We start from the raw sequence: 19637 nt of genomic DNA, 5'->3' as shown, positions 1-19637 counted from the left end.
TTATCATTTAATATTTTTAAACCTTTCAACTGTGGCTGTTTTTTGTAAAGGTAATTTAAGCTCTTAGAGTACATTGCATGTATTTGGTGATACTGTCCAAGCCACTCATATAGCTTTAGCCCTGGGTCACACTTACTATTTGGATAACAGTAATATTACACAGTGAAACTGGTCACCCTTTGAGAAGGGCCTTATAGAGCTGATATTAGTGGTTGGTGGCAGTGATTTCTACCTTATAGTCTGGAGAGAAGGGGCCATAGCTGGAGAACCTGTGCCAGCCTTCCCCAGGAGTGTCTGTGTGTTTGTATATAACTTATATCTCAAAGTGTGTTTGTGTCAGCTACTAGGGCAGGGACACGAAGCATTGGTTCGACAGAGAGGTTGTTGGAGGTTTTAGCTTGACCACTAGGCTGAGATCTGGACCCTACAGCTGTGCCATTGGGGAGTCTTATTGGGGATCTGGAGAGAAAGGGAAAAATCAGACACAGACTGACTGATCTCTGTGTGATCTTAAAGGAAATTGTACATTACTGTGTATGTAGTTGTTATCCTTCCCAATGTGCACGCCCCTCATTGGTGCTAGTGGTGAGGATTGAGGCTCCTTGATTACTGGGCCAGTGCATGGGTGTCACACTTATAAACTGAAATACTTTTAACAAAGATCGCTTTCGTACTAAATAAAAACTTCATCAGGTTTGTGAGTAAAAAAAAATCATAATATTAATGAACATGTATATAAATCTACAAGTGAACACATAATGTGTGTAAATCTACAAGTGAATACCTAAGTAGGCTGAAAACCATAGCTGTAATTGCTAAGGTGGAAATACAGTGAAAATGTTAAAAATAAAGTATCAAGGTCCTGGGGATCTGTTGAAAGCATTTAGTTTCAATGAGTAAAAGTATCAGAAAAAGGCACCAATGTCAATTATTTTCATTGTAAAATATTTACAATGTTTGATATTTGTTTATAACAATAATAGCATGTATGCATGTAATGTCATCATCAATCAGTCCCATATCAGACTTTTAATAGTCTTCTAAACAGCTTGGCAGTTTTTTGAGTTCTAGTATGCTTTTTATGGAGCAATAATAATTAAGCCCCGGTTTTCTAAAAGAGTTCAGTTTCAGCTGCCACAGTAGTTCACAATTTTCTAAAAGATTAGGGATGTCTCCTTCCAGTTCCAAAAATTACCCACAATCAATAATTTGAAATTTAAAGCCATTGTATCTTTTGTGAAGCTGCAGGTGCCAAGCCAGTGCATTATTCTTGTGCTAAGCTCTAATCTCAGAAAGATGGCTGGAAATCCTTCTTTTAAGTCTGCTGAGAGTTTTCCCCACATAAAAATGGTTCACAATCATTATAGCTTCCCCTGTAAACCACCTGCATTAAGTTGCAGCAACCTCCTGCATTGGTTTTAATCAGTTTCTTTAAATAAGGGCAGAAAACACATATCTCCCTCCTGTATGTGCTGACAAAAAACAGAGTTGGCTCCACACTTACTGGTGCATGTATCCAATGGTCTGGCCCTACCTTCAGACCAACTCCTGATGTTTTTGGCTTTCCTATACACAAAGGAGGGGCTTCACCAAGGATGTCCATTATATCCAAGCTTTCGATAATTATGGCCCAATTCTCTCTAATAATATTAATGATACTGTGATAGTCAACAGTAAAAGTCAAGATATAACTGTCTTTAGATTTGTTGTCCATCGATTTCTTTAAAACCCTCCTATAAAGACTGTTAATTGCTGGTGAATTTGCACTTTTTAGATAAATTATAGGTTCCAGAATGCTTCTTAACATATTGCTTTCATATCCTCTCACCAAAAAAATCATTTTTAAGATACTTTATGGAAGAGTCCCATTTTCATGGTGATCCTGGCCAACCTGTAGCCCTGGGACTTAACAACGTTATATTTTGTCCTGGTGGGATGGTGACTCTTATTATGTAGCAGGAGGTTTACTCTGGTAGTTTTTCTGTAAACATCTGTGTCCATTTTACCTTGGTCCAAGTCCAAGCATACTAGAACTCAGAAAACTGCCCAGTTATTTAAAAGACTATTAAAAGTCTGATATGGGACTGGTTGATGCTGACATTACATGCATACATGCTATTATTGTTATAAACAAATATCAAACATTGTAAATATTTTACATTGAAAATAACTGACATTGGTGCTGTTTTCTGATACTTTTACTCATTCAAACAAAGTGTTTCTTAGTTAGATGCCACACTTGAACTGATCCACAAGGCCTTAATTCTTTATTTTTAACATTTTCACTGTATTTCCACCTTAGCAATTATACCTATAGTTTTCAGCCTGCTTAGGTGTTCACTTGTAGATTTACACACATAGGATCATAGGAGGTTACTAGGCTAATGGCTCTGGGGCCCTTATAAGCCTATAAGCCTAGCTAAGAATTTATCCCCAAAAAAGAAACCTCAGTCAGCACATGTCACCCCTGTCAACGAGGGACACAGGTGGAACCCCTGGGACAAATTTGTGGTTTCCCATCCACTCATCAAGGCTGCACTTGAAGAGGGTCAGTGAGGTATTCTGTTTGAGATGTATGGGAAGTCTATTCCAGAGACAGGGCAGCCTCTGGGAGACAAGCCTGTCTCTCCAGCAGATTTTGTTGATGTTGCATATTAGATTCAGGCCTTTCGAGTGGGTAATACATGAGGAGTTAGACTTATGGATATGGAGCATTTCTAGTAGGGCAGGGTTCGAGATTGCCTTGTAGGTGAAACACAGATCACCTTTGAGCAATCTGTACAATACCAAGTAGAGTAATAGTGATTTGAGCCTGTCCGCATAGGACAAGTGTTGGAGGCCATGGATTCTCTTTGTGAGGTATTTCTGTGGCCTTTCCAGTTGGCGCAGATGTTTGGAGTGGTATATACCAAATGGGGCATTATACTCAATTATTGGTCTAATGAGGGAGGAGTATAGAGAGGTAATAACCTCCTTTTTTTCTGGATGCAATCTCTTTACTTATGAGATGAACCAAGTGTAAGGCTTTTCTGACCACTGCCGCTACATGATGGTCAAATGTGAGATTGTTGTCAACCTGAGTATAGGTCTCTGACCACAGGTTGTGCACTCAGGGGTTGCCATTGATGTGGTAATGCGTAGGAGCTGTGTTTTTGCCGAATGGTATGATGATTTTTTTTTTTTTGCTTCTAACTTGAGGCCATTCATTAGTATTCTTTTTGCACACAAACCTGATGAATTATTAATATTTATTCTGATAGATGTCTAGTAGTAGATCTTTTTTTTTAGTTAATTGGTTAGTCATTTTGTTAGGGAGATGATTTTTTAATAAAGATTGGATTAGTAAGTTAGCCTTAATAAGCTGTTCTTTTATTATATATTTTAATTTGTCTCTAGCTTTTTAGTTTCCATTCTAATGTAGCACAGTCTCAGTTTACACTATGGTGTTAAGGGGGACTTGGTTAAAGGAATGAGTTTATTGCTTTTATTGCTCTTAACAAAACCAGCCTCTGTAACCACTCCCTTGCTCCAAATAACCTGATTATATATAATTAATGAATGTCTTTAATGCTTTTCATTACGCTCAACTAGGATTGCTTGTTTGTGTGTTTTAATAAAGGTATTTCATTTTTAACTCAACTGTGGACTACCTACTTTTTTGTATTTTATTATTTTGTAGTATGTATTTTACAGTTCGATTTTTATTAGTGAACTAGATGAATAACATATTTTAAGGAGTGAACTTCACACCCTCCACACTGCAAAGTTTCTTCTTGGTTTGTTTTTGACCCAGTATAGGTTGCATATTGAGTTTTCTGAGACTTTGAGAGATACCACAGGTTTTTCTTTTTGTATTTGTAATGTTTCCTATCCATCCATGTATAGCGCAAAGCAGTTTACAAACATGCACCCTGGTGGGATAAAGTATTTTTGATGCCCCATATAGGAGATCAATAGAGGGTCACTTTATTCTCTGGGGAGACGTGAGCAGCATGATATTGTCTTTAACCTTCAGTGGTTCTATAATAAAACTGATATATATACCCGTGAGTTAGGTCATCGGATGTCAGGCTATAGAGTTCAAGATCTTGATCCTTCTGAGTGTTCAGCCCTTTGCTGCTGTTCTAACTCATACATGTCATGTTAAAAATAAGTGATTGCCCTGGATATCAAAAGAAACCATTAGACTTCAAAAACTAAGGGAGAAAACCTGCTTTCAAAACCAGAAAACAAAAGACAATAAAACTCTGTTAGCATACCAGCAGCTCTACAATCAAACAAAAAAAAAAACAACTCAAACTAGACAAAAAAACATATTATACATCTATGCAAAGCAAATATGAAAACAATCCCAAAAAGTTCTGGCAGACAATTAACTCGCTCCTCCACCAAGGTAAACCACAACCCCAGAACCAACAACCAATAACCAAAGTGTGAGTATTGCCTCACAAATCAACACCTACTTTATAAACACCATCCTCTCCTTAGTTACGGGGAACAATTCCACCCCAATGTCTCTTCCACCTAATGTGGAAACTAACAACTCTTTTGACCTCAAACTTGTCCCAACTAACACCATAAGTACAATGCTGAAAAAAATGAAACCTCAAACTTTCAGCTAATGCCATAGCTCTACCTGTCTCCATTCTGGTAAATAGGTCTATAGCAGAACAATATGTACCAAAATTATGAAAAATTTCCTGTATCACCCCTCTACATAAAGGAGGAACATCAACAGAATTAAACAATTACAGACCCATAGCCATCCTTTCCCCATGTTAAAATTCTGGAAAAATGTATACACGCTCAATTACTACAATACCCATTATTTTACAACCTTATCTCTCCCTGCCAACATGGTTTCAGACCAAAACACAGCACCACCACAGCCCTAATTAATTTCTCTAACACCATCAACTAACTCAGAAATTCAAACCAGCAAGTAGCATCATGTCTTCCTAGACATGTCAGAAGCATTCGACACTGTCTCCCATCAGAAACTCCTTTTACTCTTGCCGCACTAAGCCTACCAAAGACTTCCCTCTCCTGGTTCCTAAGCTATCTTTCTGACAGACAACAAGCAGTACAATGGAAATCCAAACTCGCACCACTTCTGCCTGTCTCATTCGGAGTCCCACAAGGATCCACACTAAGGCCCCTTCTTTTGACCATCTTCTCTAATGATCTAGCCTCATCCACAACACACACTAAAGTAGTTCAGTATGTGGACAAATCAACTTTAATCTGCTCTGCAGATACCTTACCAGGCCTCCAAATATTAACCCAACAAGCTTTTAATGATATCAAAAAATATCTGAGTAAATCACAACTAATCCCCAACCCCAAAAAGACACAATTAATGCTATTTACCAGTAGAGAACAATCACCTCCCACCCCTCCTTTCACCATTCTCTCAGCAAACAACACAGTCATCCAACCAGTTATGCATACAAAACTCTTCAGCGTGACTATCGACAACAAACTCAGATTTGACCAACACATGGCAAGAAAGCACATCTGCACTTTTATCTCTGGCTTTCTATTGCTCCTGCTGTCTGGCCTCAGCCTCCCTTCCTCCCCATTGCGTCTTTCATCCCTCCTCCCCTTCCTTTTCTCTTTATATATAAAGGGGGTCCTTTCCTTACAAAAAAAAAAAAAGAATAATGTATCCTTTTGTGCTTCCCCCCCAAAACATAACACTCAAACTCTTAGCTCAAGAATTAGAGAAAAAGCCAAAGAATAATGAGGGACATAGACCAAAATCAGGGACAGACTTAACACATTGCTCTTATGTATTCAAAATGTTACTAGAATATTCATTTTTTTGAAGGATATAAAGTCTGAAACTGAAATATATGTCATTATTTAGTCACTGCAGTCCTCAGTGGTTTTCCAAAAAAAAAAAAAAACAATACACACACACAATTATGAGAAGCAGACCAAATTATGATGCAAAATCAGGTGCAACTGAGAGGTGCGCCCAAACCTACTTTACCTTATAATGTTTCTGCTGTGTGTTCCTCTTCTTGCTGTAATTCTTCTGTCGCTTTCCTGTGCTTCTCTTTCCACACTTTTCTACCCCTTTAACTCTACAAATAAGATGCCCAACTGAGCACCCTTTCACACATTTACTTACCAACTTCTATGAGTCTTTTTTTTCTTCATTAGGAAAATGCAGTGTTAACCTTCCTATGCAAGTGAAAGTTCACTCTACCTTCCATGTAATCATCATTTGCATTCTTATGAATTTCACACAGTTTGGCTCAATGCCATCACCTTGTAAACTCTCATCTATGTTGATCTGATTCATTTGCAATGTTTCATCACTGCCTTGAGTGACTCCCTGAATCACAGCTATCTGCCTAACTGAATCATCTCTCTCTGTCTTTTCCATGTCTAATTTGCACTGTTACGTGTTCTGCCTATGAAATGTTTCATCAATGCCTTGAGTGACTCCCTGAATCACAGCTATCTGCCTAACTGAATTATCTCTCTCTCTCTTTTCCATGTCTAATTTGTACTGTTACGTGTTCTGCCTATGAAATGTTTCATCACTGCCTTGAGTGACTCCCTGAATCACAGCTATCTGCCTAACTGAATCATCTCCCTCTGTCTTTTCCATGTCTAATTTGTACTGTTAGGTGTTCTGCCTATGAAATGTTTCATCAATGCCTTGAGTGACTCCCTGAATCACAGCTATCTGCCTAACTGAATCATCTCTCTCTGTCTTTTCCATGTCTAATTTGTACTGTTAGGTGTTCTGCCTATGAAATGTTTCATCACTGCCTTGAGTGACTCGCTGAATCACAGCTATCTGCCTAACTGAATTATCTCTGTCTTTTCCATGTCTAATTTGCATTGTTACGTGTTCTGACTATGAAATGTTTCATCACTGCCTTGAGTGACTCGCTGAATCACAGCTATCTGCCTACCTGAATTATCTCTCTCTATGTTTTCCATGTCTAATTTGTACTGTTACGTGTTCTGCCTATGAAATGTTTCATCACTGCCTTGAGTGACTCGCTGAATCACAGCTATCTGCCTATCTGAATTATCTCTCTCTGTCTTTTCCATGTCTAATTTGTACTGTTACGTGTTCTGCCTATGATGCACTATTTCTGCACCAAGAAGACGCTCTGCGAATCTAACCCGATTATCTCATAGTCCTGTTGTTACATGTGGTATGGAAGGCATGTCTGCTTGGTTGGGAATTTTATCAAATATCTACAACACTGAAGAAAAGCCTCTGACAGAGAACACATAACAGTTGCTTGGGAACAGTACTATTTATTTATTTATTACAGTTTGATGACCAAGGAAGTCCACTGGGCTTTGAAAGACCCATTTTCAGTGGAGGCCTGGGGAGATAAGCTCCATGACACAGTTACAGTAACAAGACAAATTACAATTCAAAAAAGTCAAAATATTATCAATAGCATGTTAGATCCATCATTTAGAGGACAATTATTCAAAACAACAGACATATAGTACATGTTACAGTACAACTTAGTGAATTTAGCTGTTCAAAAACAACAGACATACAGTGCATGTTACATTACAACTTAGTGAATTTAGCATAAGTCGATGGACTAGTGGTAGTGAAAATTTGTTCTATAGACAGTGTGAACATGGTATAGTATATACAGAGAAAATATTAGTAGAATAGAGGATGCAACAGATGAGCGGTGTGTTATGTGTGAATGATCAATTAATAGTGGGAACTCATGTGGGTGAAGAGCAGGGGGAAATCCACTTGGAGGATAGATATTAGTGAAGGAGAGATTTGAAGTTGGTGGGATTTGCAGTGCTTCGAATGGAGGGTGGGAGGGAGTTCCAAAGTTTGGCTATGGAGTAAGATAACAGGAGGTGGCCAGAGGGCCTAGAGGGTTTGTGAATTTTTAATAGGTTTTGGTTTTCTGACCGGAGTGGGCAATTTGGAATATAGGGGGGATAAGGTGGAGGAGAGAGCTGAACATCTAGAAGGTTTGAAGATGGGTTTATGAGCTGTGGAGAATTTTAGTAGGTTTAGGTAGTTTGGTAACCCAAGCCACTGAAGAGATTGAAGAGAGGGGAAGTGATGGGATGAATATTTGAAGTTGGTGGCAAATTTGCTGATTTTATTGTAGTAGAATTATAACTTGGGATTGTAAAGTGAGTTGGAGATTGGAGGAGGGCACCATATGTGAGAGAGGGGAGAAGGTAGGAGGAGGCTAATGCCTTTCTGGTAGCCGGAGTAAGGAAGTGATTATGTCGATACAAGAGACCTAATTTCTGATGAGTTTTTTTTAATAGCGGTATTTATATGGATGTCGAAGTTTAGATGATTGTCGATGATGACACAAAGGAGCTTTGTGTGAGATATGATTTCAGTGGGGGTGTTGTTTTGGGTTAGTATAGAAGTTTGGTTTTGGTTGCATTTAGGGGAAGGTGGTTGTTCTGCATCCAAGTTTCAGTTTTTGAAAAGGCTAATTGAGTTTTTAATAGTAAGTCAGGGGGGGTGTCAGCAGTACAGATGATAGTGGAGTCATCTGCGTACTGAATTACAGAGGAATTTGGAATGGAGAGATGAAAGTTGTTAATGAAAATGTTGAAAAGAAGGGGTCCTAGTACAGATCCTTTGGGTACACCGGTGGGGGTATGTAGGAAGGATGATATAGAGGATTTCCATTTCACAGCTTGGACTCTTTCAGAGAGGTAACTAGAGAACCAAAACAGTGCTGAGGGAGAAAGGTTGAGAGAGGAAAGTTGTTTTAAGAGTATGGGATGAGAGACGGTGTTGAAGGCTTTGGATAGGTCTAGAAATAAGGAAGATACTAGTTTGCCAATGTCATGGGCCTGGTTGATGGATTCAAAAAAGGCTAGAAGAGCTGTAGTGGTACTATGGCCAGGATGGAAACCATGTTGGGTGGGGGTGAGGAGGTTATTGTAGGTGAGATGTGACATTAGTTAGTTATGAATACATTTTTCTAGTATTTTTGAGAGTGGGGAGAGAATAGCAATTGGTCTAAAGTTGGTGGTTTCATAGTTTTTACCACCCTTTTGGAGTGGAATGATGAATGTATGTTTCCAGAGAGATGGGACGTGGGATTCTTAGATGGACCGGTTTATTAAAATGGAGATAGGTAGGGCTATGCTGTTGGCTGCAAGTTTGAGGAAATAAGAGGGTAAGTAGTCAGGTGCAGAAGAGCAAGGTTTTAGTTGGGATAGGAGTTTTTTTATGATGCTTGTGGGAACAGGGTTGAGTTTGAAGGAGGGTGAATTTTGTATGCTGTCAGAAGGATGTGATGAGGGTGGGGAGAGACAGCAAGGGGGAAGGTTGGGGAAGGATGTGGTTAGTTTAGCTATGCAGTCCACAAAGAAGGAGTTGAATAATAGGTTCATAGGTAGGTACTAGGCTATCTGCCCAAAGGCATTTATAAGCCTAGCCAGAATGTGTTGGCTTTTGCTGCCCCCTTAGATTAGTTCCCTGTGCCTCTGCCCAGCAGAGCCATTGAAGTGATCCCTGGGAGAAACCTTGATGAGTGGATGGAAAACAGAAAGGGTTAGCGAGGAGCTCTGCCTAATGTAGATTGGAATCTTGTTCCAGAGCATGGGAAGTCTCTGGGACAGGAATCTATCCCTCCAGCACGTCCTATTTATTGTTATGGTGAGGTTTAGATCCCTGGAGCATGTGGCTCGAGGGGATATGGTTTTCTTTAGGTGGAACATGTCCATCAATTCTGGGTTGGACATGGCCTTGTATATCAGGCAGAGATCAACTCTGAGTAGGCGGTATACAATCGAGTACAGCTGGAGTTTCTTAATTCGAGCTGCATAGAGCATCTGCTTGAGGCCAGTGACCCTCTTGGTGAGGTACTTCTGTGGTCTTTCCAGTTGCTGCAGGTGTCTTGTAAGGTACATCCCAAATGGGGCATTGTACTCTATGATGGGTCTGATGAGTGATGCGTAGAGGGGCCCAATGACCTCTTTCGATCTGGATGCAAACCCTTTTGTAATTAGGTGGGCCACATAGAAGGATTTTCTAACCACTTTGGCAATGTGATTATCAAAGGAGAGGTTACTATCTACTTGGGTCCCCAGATCCCTTATTACGTCTTCTGTATTTAGGGGGCTACCACCTATGTGTTAGTTTGTGGGTACTTTGTTTTTTCCAAAGGGGATGACTGTGCACTTTTTGGCATTTAGCTTGAGGCTATGGTTTTGACACCGGGTATCTGTCTCAGTGAGACCCTTTTGGAGAATGTCTGTGTCAGCCGGAGAGTCAATTATAGCCCCTAGTTTGCAGTCATCTGCAAACTTGGTCAGCCATAGTCCTCCTGTGCTTGTCTGTACCTCTGAGAAGTATATGCCAAACAGGAGGGGTCCTAGGTCTGAGCCCTGGGGAATGCCACTTGTAACCGGTTTAGAGTCAGACCTAGCTCCCGCAACTCTTACCATGTGGGTTCTGTCCGTGAGCCAGTTGGCAACCCATCTCATGACGTAGGCATTTATGTTCAGGCTGGTGATGTGGCAGTATCAAGTTCAGAGAGATTTGGGTTGGGGCAGGGGTTATCTTTGTTTCCAGGATGGAAGAGAGAGGAGATAGTATTCCAGAATTGTTTAGGGTTGGAGGGGTGTGCTGATTGGAGTTTGGTGTAGTAGGATTTACGGTCTCTAGTGCAAAAAAGATAGTTATACCACAAGGAGGCTCCAGAAAATATTCCATAGGAAATTAAAGAGTTTATATATCTTCACAATTTTCTCTGGCAGTGTTTTCGACCTTCCATCTCCAAAATCACATCACCACAGTAGTCAGGAAATCCTTCTACATGGTACACCTCATCACAAAATGTTTCTCATCCAGGAAAAAAGATGTCATTGTTCCCCTTTACTCGTTACTCATTAGACCCATTATAGAGAACAATGCCCCTTTTGGTATGTACCTCACAAGACATCTACAACAACTAGAAAGGCCACAGAAATATCTCACAAAGAGGATAACCAGCCTCAAACAGATGCCCTATGCAGACCGTCTCAAATAACTCCAGCTTTACTCCATCACATATCGCCTACTCAGAGGCGATCTCTGCCTAACATACAAAGTTATGTCAAACCCCGAGCTGTTGGACATGCTCCACTTAAAGAAATCCCAATCCCTCCGAGCTACACGCTCTAGGGACCTAAACCTTGTCACCACAATAAACAGAACATGCTGGAGGGATAGATTCCTGTCCCAGAGACTTCCCATACTCTGGAACAAACTACCTAGCTATCTATATCAAACAAAGCTCCTCATTAGGACTCTTCAAGAAATATCTTGATGATTGAATGGGAAATAGGAAATTCACCCCAGGGATCACCTCTGTGGCTCTGTTTGACAGGGGCACAGGAAAATAATTTTCTTGGGTGGCGAAAGCCAGGGTACCTTTTTGGCTAGGCTTATATAGGCCTTAGGGCCAATAGCCTAGTACTTACCTATGAACCTAAAAACAGGCAACATTACCTCTCATAATGTGGAATGAATGGAAAAAATGTGGAATGCTTACTAGCAACGTCTGACAACTTCAACTAGGAAACTCACAACATAGTTAAAATATCCAACTTTATATTGGTAAAATTTTATTTTGATGGATTAAAATGATTCAGTGTTATTTATCATGGATATTAGTTAAAACTTCTAAACAATGGATGACAATTTCAGTGTGTTACAGTACAGCATATGGTCTTTTCAAGACTCAAAATGAAGAACATTCAGTATGAGGTACAGTTGAGAGGTATGGCATCTCTTTTTTTTTTTTCAAAAACATTTCTATTTTGTTTTGTTAATAAACATGAAGAAATACATATTTCAAACATACAATAAATATATCACAACTACACTATATACAATCATCCATGATAAACATTTGTCTTATCCATGAATACTTAAGCAATAACCGATGACGTGATGTGGTATATTGAATATTTACCCATGGTTGGTGTGGTTTAATCACGAGGGCGAAGCCTGAGTGATTAAACAAAGGCAACCTTGGGTAAATCTTCAATATACCACAACCATGGAGTTGGTTATTGCTATTATACAATGACATTATTTAAAAAAAAATACTTACTTTTCTTAAATAATGACTTTGTATAATGGCGGATTGCTGTTCTTCCGCCGGTTGTGGTATACTGATTCTGCTTTTTGATATACTGCGCATGCGTATGGGATTTGCATTCCCACGCATACCCAGTACATCAAGGCTTTGAAATTGAAGCAATGTAGAAAAGAAAGTCTCCATTGGTCCGTTTTCTCTCTCTTTTTTTTTTTTTTTTGTAAAAAAAAAAAAAAAAAAAGATTTTGGGGCAGTTTATACCAACGGAAAAAAGTCCGAGCGACCGGACCTTTTTCCATTGGTATATTGTGGGATTTACAACGGGATGGCCAATCAGCATGCACGTTTTAGAATATTAATAAGGAGGAATTGTATAATTGTCAATATTTATCTAATAGATTTTCCAGTTTCTGCCACGCTATTCTTTTATGTGTTACATTAGATATTCTGTAACAAATGGTTTGCATTGCTTTTTTACATATAGATTTTGCTAAAGTAATAAACTCAGCAAACAACAGATCTTGCTTATTTTTCCAATTCAATGTAATAATCTTTCTGGCTATCGCTAAAATTGTCCAAAGAACCAGTAACTGATATTTGGGTATCACGCTTGGGATAGGTACATTAAATATAGCATCTCTTTTTTGTAATTCCCTTTTTATAGGAAAATAAGAGAAATTGCAATAAAAGCTGTTCTTCTTTCGTTAGGGGTCGCCACAGCGGAACTCCGGTCCGCTAATGATTGGCAGTAGAGTTTTATGGTGTTGAGGTGCCAACTCGATGCCCAACCTTCAACGAAGGCACGCCCATTCACGCATGTCTTTCGAATGCCACTCGACCGCGGGGAGGACATGCAGACTCCACACAGAAGGCGTTCCAGCTGAGAATCGAACTGGAGAACCTCTCTGTTGCATACCTCTTAACCTCTTAGTGCAAGAAATCTGAACAAAGCCTAAAATAATGGGTGTATAAAGTCCCCAAAAATAGGGACAGATTTTAAATATTGCTCTTATAAACTTAGTTGCTAGAATAACAGGATTTATGTTCGTATGCATTTTCTGAAGGATATGAAATCTGAAACTCAACTGTATGTTATTTATAGAAACTTCAATCCTCACTGATTTGAGAGAAAAAAAATCAGATTTTGTAAGGACCAGACCAAAAATATGCGGCAAAAATCTGGATAGTTGAAACCTATGTATTGTGTTCTGCCAGTGATGCATACCTCTCAAGCGTACCTCATTATGAGGAAGTACATCATTTGGGATCTTAAAAAGATCATGTTCCTCGAAATTCCACAAGGCAAGGGACTGTCACATTCAGTGTTCGGAATTTTTTAATTTATATCCATGGTAAATAGAAATTAATTATATTAATTCATTAAAAATATCTTTTTCATAAGTAAAACTAGCATAACTTAACAATCATATGACCTTCCTAGTTGAAATTGTTAGTAAGCCACTAGTAAGTGCTCCACAATTTGTCCATTTGTTCCACATGATGAGGGCAAGTGCTCCTCATTTTGTAGATGGAAGGTTGAGAGCTATGTTATGCCGTGTTATAATTGCTTCTTCTACATGTTGGGCAAAAAACATTGTTTTCTAACCCTGCAGAAACTGTACGTTTCAATTGTTTCGCTAAATCATCAAAGTAGGGTTACCACCTGTCCCACTTTGCGAGGGACAGTCCCTCTTTGGGCAGTTGTGCCCTGACAAAAAATTGTAAAAATGGCAAATGTCCTGAGATTTTAGGACAAAATTATTTCCTATAGTTTATGAAATAGCTGCATAAAACAGTTATTCTGTATCTAAAATACGTAAATGTTATAAGAAACATAATAAGCAACTAAAATGCTACAAGAATAAGCTTTTATTTATGCAAAAATTTTAAGTTCTAACTTTTGTACTGACCGTGGGTATATGTCGACCTGTAAAATCTGATGTTTGTACCAAAAATGTCCCACTTTGTCCATTTGAAAAGGTGGCAACCCTGCATCAGTCGTTATATTGCAAATACGCGATCGAATTCAATAGAGGGAGCAGTACTCCAAAAATCTGTCGGGAGTTTACTGCTTATCTCTAAATTACAGTCAAGAGTTAAAAAAAATCTCGCGAGAAGTGTCAATTTAGTTCACCAACATGGCGGTTGGAAGTTAGTTCCAGAGGGTAAGGTGAGTTTAATCGCCTTCACTTTAGGACTCTCAGTAATTTTACTGCCATCAGTGGCTCGTATGGTTTCTTCAACCGAGTCGCTCCTGACGGGGACGCGGGGTCGAATAGTGCTGGTTGTGCATATTGCAGGATTGAATGGTCTGCTGTTGCTCCTTTTCAGGGCGCATCTGTACCAGGTAATAATGTGTTGATTGGAAGAGCTGTGCTTTAACGTTTGAGTTGCTGTATTGTAGCATATGCATGGGGCATAATTAATTAGTTTTCGCTGTTGAAATCCCTGCATCAAGGTCCTTTGTAAGTGTATCAGGATGTTTGCAGTTCATAATCGGGATTTAAGACTGTTGTGTTCCTCTCTTACATTAGATTATTTTATGCATTACTGTACGTGGTTGTGAGGCTCTCCTTGGACGTATGTCAGTTTTCTTTTATGTTATGGTCACGTTGAGTCGGATATTTGCAGACACCGTTGCCTTTTCTCACATGCTGCTAATGCACAAGGTAACTAATTAACGGCTGTCAGGTTTTGGAACGCGTGTTGATTGTTGTGTTTCAGTGTGAATAGTTTATCCCGTTTAATGCTTGAACCCACGCACTGTATCTGCGGTCCCGAGTACCACATAGCTGAACACGTGTTTTGCTTGAATAGTAATTTTAAGAAAGAAGCTAAACTTTTTGGGGAAAGGTGCCCTCGCTGGCAACATCACATTGCGTGTGATGGGCAGTGTTATAGTAAATAGTTACTATTTAGACTTCACTGAGATGTGTGTTGTACTACTGTCGGATACTTCCTTTACAAAGAAGGCATCAGGACCTGGGACGTTTATATATCACATTCTGAATTAAAACCAAGCGATCCAGTTGTTTACATCTTGTCAGAGATGTGGTTGGGGATAAGGGTCGCTTAAACTTAATGAGGCTCATTCAGAGGAACATGATATAGTTGCAAGGCTTTCAGTTTACTGCTTCGATATTCTTACCGTTATACTGCAGGCAGGTATTGGTTTCATGCTAGTCCTTCTAGTGAGAATTTTGTTACAGTGCAAATTTAGCAGGTGAATTACAGAGTATGTGTTTTCATTAGGATTGCCTTTTTAAATGCCGACAGAGTGACATTGGAGGTGTGTACTGTCCTAATTCAAGAGAATGAAATGAATTCGAAATTCTAAATGGTGTGCTGTGCAATTTAGAACTTTTTCATCTAATGATGGCCTGGACAGAAATAATGACTAATGAAAGAAATTCAGTTGTACCTTTTTATTATTCTGTGAGAATTGAGTTAAACTAGGGGTTAGATTGAGTTCTGAATGCTGTGTTGTGCAATTTTGAACTTTTTCCCAACTTCTTGATCAAATGATAGCCTGAACAAAAATTGTGACTAATGGAATAAATTTAGTTGTACTTTTTTATTTGTTCAAGTAAGAAATAAGTTGTGCCTAGTGTTGCTCAAAGCTGACAAACAGTAGTTTTAAACTAAACCGAGAAGACAAGTTTGGCAGTTGGTACAGAAGTGTAAGGCTTTGAGCTATAGTTCCTGTGGGTACTGGGTTTAATTCCCTCAGCCCTGATGAGCCTACTGTGTGACCTTCACAGGTTCACAGATTATTACTAGGCTAACTGCCCTTGTGGGTCAATTTAAGCTAGCCTAGCCATGTGAGAATCAAACCCTGCATTTGTGTTTGCAAGGTAAACACCTTAACCATTATGCCAACCTCCCACCCCCAAGTCACTTAACCAGATAGTGTGTAGGTGCAACTGGGAATTTGAATTGGGCTCCTTGCTGGTCATCTGAACTGCAAGCCTATAGTACCCCATGAACAGCTGAGCTAATGCATGACTTGTGTCTGGGAACATTAAACTTCAAAGAAAAAACAAGAGATGATATATTCTGCTTGGGGTGACTTTCTTTGCCACTACAAATTAGTGTAAAGTTATTCCATTTGCAGTGCATCCCAAAACAGTCCCAAAGAAGAATTAATAGAATAGTCAGCAGCAGAAATTTAGCACATGCCTGTCAAATGAAAAAAATATAAGTAATCTGTAAAGATAGTAAAAATGTAAACACTTAATGAGCAGCAACAAGTGAACAGAGTATATTGAAACCATGTTAATTATTATAGTTATTTAAAATGAGTATATCAAAAGTATACAGAAAGAAAGGCATTCAGAGGGTGCATGCAAGTATATTTAATAAGTTTTTTGCCTCACAGATAAGGTCTAGGGTTTGATCTTGACCTCCAGTCACTGTGTATGGAGTATGTATATTCTTCTGTGTCTGGGTGGGTTCTTCCCATCCTCCCAAAGTTTAAAAAAAAAGTGCTATGCGTATCTACCTTAAGGATATCAGGTACTGGCTTCAAACCTACCCCTCCCAGTTACCTACCCCTCCCAGTTACTTTAAAAATGCTAAAAAAAAAAAAAAAAAAAAAAAGTATACTGAAAACTAAATGGAGTCATCGGCAGCAGGTGGTTGCTAAGTGGGGAAAAGTCATGTGTACCGATTGATGTATCGTGTGTGGTGTGCAATATCCTAGACCACAGTTAGTTTCTGGTACTGTAAATATTTGCTCCCCAACTCTAATTTCTTGGGTCCTGTCTGTTAGCCAGCTGGCTATCCACTGGTTGACATAAGGACTTGTACTCAACCTCTTGAGTTTGTCAACAATGCTGGAGTGTGGCATTGTGTCAAATGCCTTGACCAGGTCAAGGTAGGCAGTGTGAACTGTTTTGCCCTCACGCGTTTCTTTGTTGACCTTAAAGTCCACCAGGTTGAGTAGGCACGATCTGCCCTTGCCAAAACCAAATGGTGTTTGGTCTGGTGTCAAGAGATTTCGTATGTTGTCATTGATCATTTCTATAGCTTTGCATGTCAGACTAGTAAGACTTGTGGGTCTGCAGATGGCTGACCTTTGCAGAGGTATGAGTGTTACTGTTCATTGGTGAGGTATGAAGCCTATTTGGAGGTCACAGTTAAACAGCAGTTCCAGAGGGCTTGTTGTGTCTTGTTTCATGTTATTTAGAGGGCATCCTGGGATATTGTTGGTCTGGGCTCACTGATGCATTGTTCTTGGCTTTGGAGAGAGCATTAATGACCTGTTCCATAGTGATAGTAAAGGGGTTATGTTCAGTAGTATTTCCTAAGAGGGAGAGAGGAGTAAAGCTGGAGCTGAATTTGTCAGCCAGTATGTTTGCTGTAACTTTTTTTAATTTCTCCATCTTTTTGGGGTTCAAATACCATGATGGGAATGGACCCCATTCCGAAGTCAAAGCATGATTAAAGTTCATGAAATTAGTATTGTTTCAGTCTTAAGAACTGTTCACAGCACCCACAATGTGCCCTTTAATGTCTCCTGCAATTCGTATGGGGTAATGCATCTAAATACAATTGTAGATTACTCGTTGCTCCTACTATTATCTGGGTAGCTTTCTTCCACATTGCCCTCATTTCTGCCTGTAAATCCTGATATTTTATGACTTTGTCTCTCTCTGTGCGAGACACTGTAGTCATTGGGTGTAGCGGTTTCAGTGATCAGTGCTACTTATGTCTTTTCATGGACCACTATATCTGTTTTTTTCGCATCTATCTTTTGTTTGAACTGTTGGTAATGAGTGATCCCATGTGATGTAGACTTCATTTTCTATGATGCTTTTTGGCTCCCGTTTCCAGTGTTTTTCAGCTACTTCAATATTATAATGTTTGCACAATCCCCAGTGCAACAGTCTTGCCGCATTATTATATATTATTATACAGCTAAATCACACTGTTTAAGTGCGCTCAGTTGTCGCTCATTGTTCAACAAGATTACTGCAATATTCCTATCTGTGGGCTAAAATTACTTGACTAACTGAGTGTTGATGCATGTTAATAGAATTGAGCTATAAGGTGGAGGGTTAACTTCTATGCTGAATTGCTTAACCGTGAGTAGCAGTATTCTTGTATAAGGGACACTGTTATTACATTCTAGCTGCTATTGAACTAACTACGGAAACACTCTCTGTAGAAATACTATGCTGTAACTTGTTAACTATTTAACTGTATGATAAATATAAGCTGTGCTAAGGTGATAGTAGCTCTCTAAAATAAGACTGTGTTACTGTATTGTATCTCCTCTCGGGTACTGTCCTGTAATTCCCTGCTTGGCTACAAAGCACTAAAGCCTGCTTTAAGGAAGGTCGCTATAATTGGTGCGAACGCACGGACAGGCTCAATTCCTCAGTCCCACTACAATCATAAAGCTTGACCAAGGTTAATAATTATCAGTAATAATGTAGAAACAAATCTATATATATATATATATCTCAGTTAAAGCAAGCATACTGGGTTCTAAATACAGCAGTAAAACACACTATCCTAGCCAAATTAATCAACCCCCCTGGAAAATACCAACAAAAATTGTAAACTGCAGGTACAATTGAGTGAGGGTATAGTCTGATGCTTAGTGAGCCATATTGGTGAAAAAAAGATTCCTTTACTCACATGCTTGTCTCCTTAACTCACTCTATTCACTGGCCCTTGAAAGTCTGAGGCAGGTTTAGCTCCGCTCGGGCTCGCTCCGCCCCCAGCACCTCCACATTTATAGCTATATAACCACACCCCCACTACCTTAACAACCATTCATAGCTACCTCCCTTTCATCTCCCTCCCCCTTCCACCACTTTAACAATTAACCACTAGTACTCCTTCAAAGGACTTACCACCATCCTTAGGAAAGAAAACAATCCCACCTGCCATGTCAAAGGCAACCATCAAAATTATCCCCCTCATCCTGCCACATAATTATCCCATACGTCCTAACTAGCTATGAAGATCAGCTATTCTTAGGCTTCCACTATCCTAAACAATAAACCAGTATCCCTTCACCTCTGCTTACTGCTGAACTCTCCCCTTTCCATACGTCCACTAAAACAACAAATACCAACAACCTGTATCTCAATAAACTGTACCCAAAACCTCCAAAATCCAAATATGGTCTAAAACTATTAATTAAACTCTTGAGACTCTTAGCTTACCTGAGAAAAAATATTACTAAAGATGGCGACATCCACCCTAACTCAGGCCCATCCTCTATTTCAGACTCTACCAGCCTACCATTCTCCCACAGGTCGACCAACTCCCTTCTAATTTGCCACCTAAACATAAGAAGCATAAACAACAAGGTACATAACCTACATGCCATGTTAGCAACTTACCTCCCTGACATAATGTGTCTATCAGAAACATGGCTTAAACCTTCAACCAAAGATAATGAGATCCTGCCACCCGGGTATAATATACTCGGGGTTGATCGCATAAAAAAAAGGGGAGGTGGAATAGCTGTCCTGTACAAAAGCACACTTAACATCATAATTAATCCCATTCGACCACCCCAGGTCTCCAATGCTGAATTCTTAGCTC

The 19637-nt window shown here is 39.4% G+C and overlaps 1 protein-coding gene across 1 annotated transcript in view; it reads left to right on the top strand.

Annotated features, from left to right (window-relative positions):
• Nucleotides 1-13574: 13574 nt before the first annotated feature.
• The window catches only part of ICMT (isoprenylcysteine carboxyl methyltransferase), a 401480-nt gene continuing 395417 nt past the window's right edge, over nucleotides 13575-19637 (top strand). Inside the window, exons 1-2 of the mRNA XM_044063580.1 lie at nucleotides 13575-13609; nucleotides 14055-14421. Of these exons, the coding sequence (XP_043919515.1) occupies nucleotides 13575-13609; nucleotides 14055-14421 (402 nt within the window). The remainder of the gene's footprint in view (nucleotides 13610-14054; nucleotides 14422-19637) is intronic.

Source organism: Protopterus annectens, chromosome 2.part1 (genome assembly GCF_019279795.1).
Source record: "Protopterus annectens isolate FY-2018-M chromosome 2.part1, PAN1.0, whole genome shotgun sequence".
Taxonomy (NCBI): Eukaryota; Metazoa; Chordata; order Ceratodontiformes; family Protopteridae; genus Protopterus; species Protopterus annectens.
Note: the sequence above shows the minus strand (reverse complement) of the source record. Positions and strands in the feature narration are given on the sequence as shown.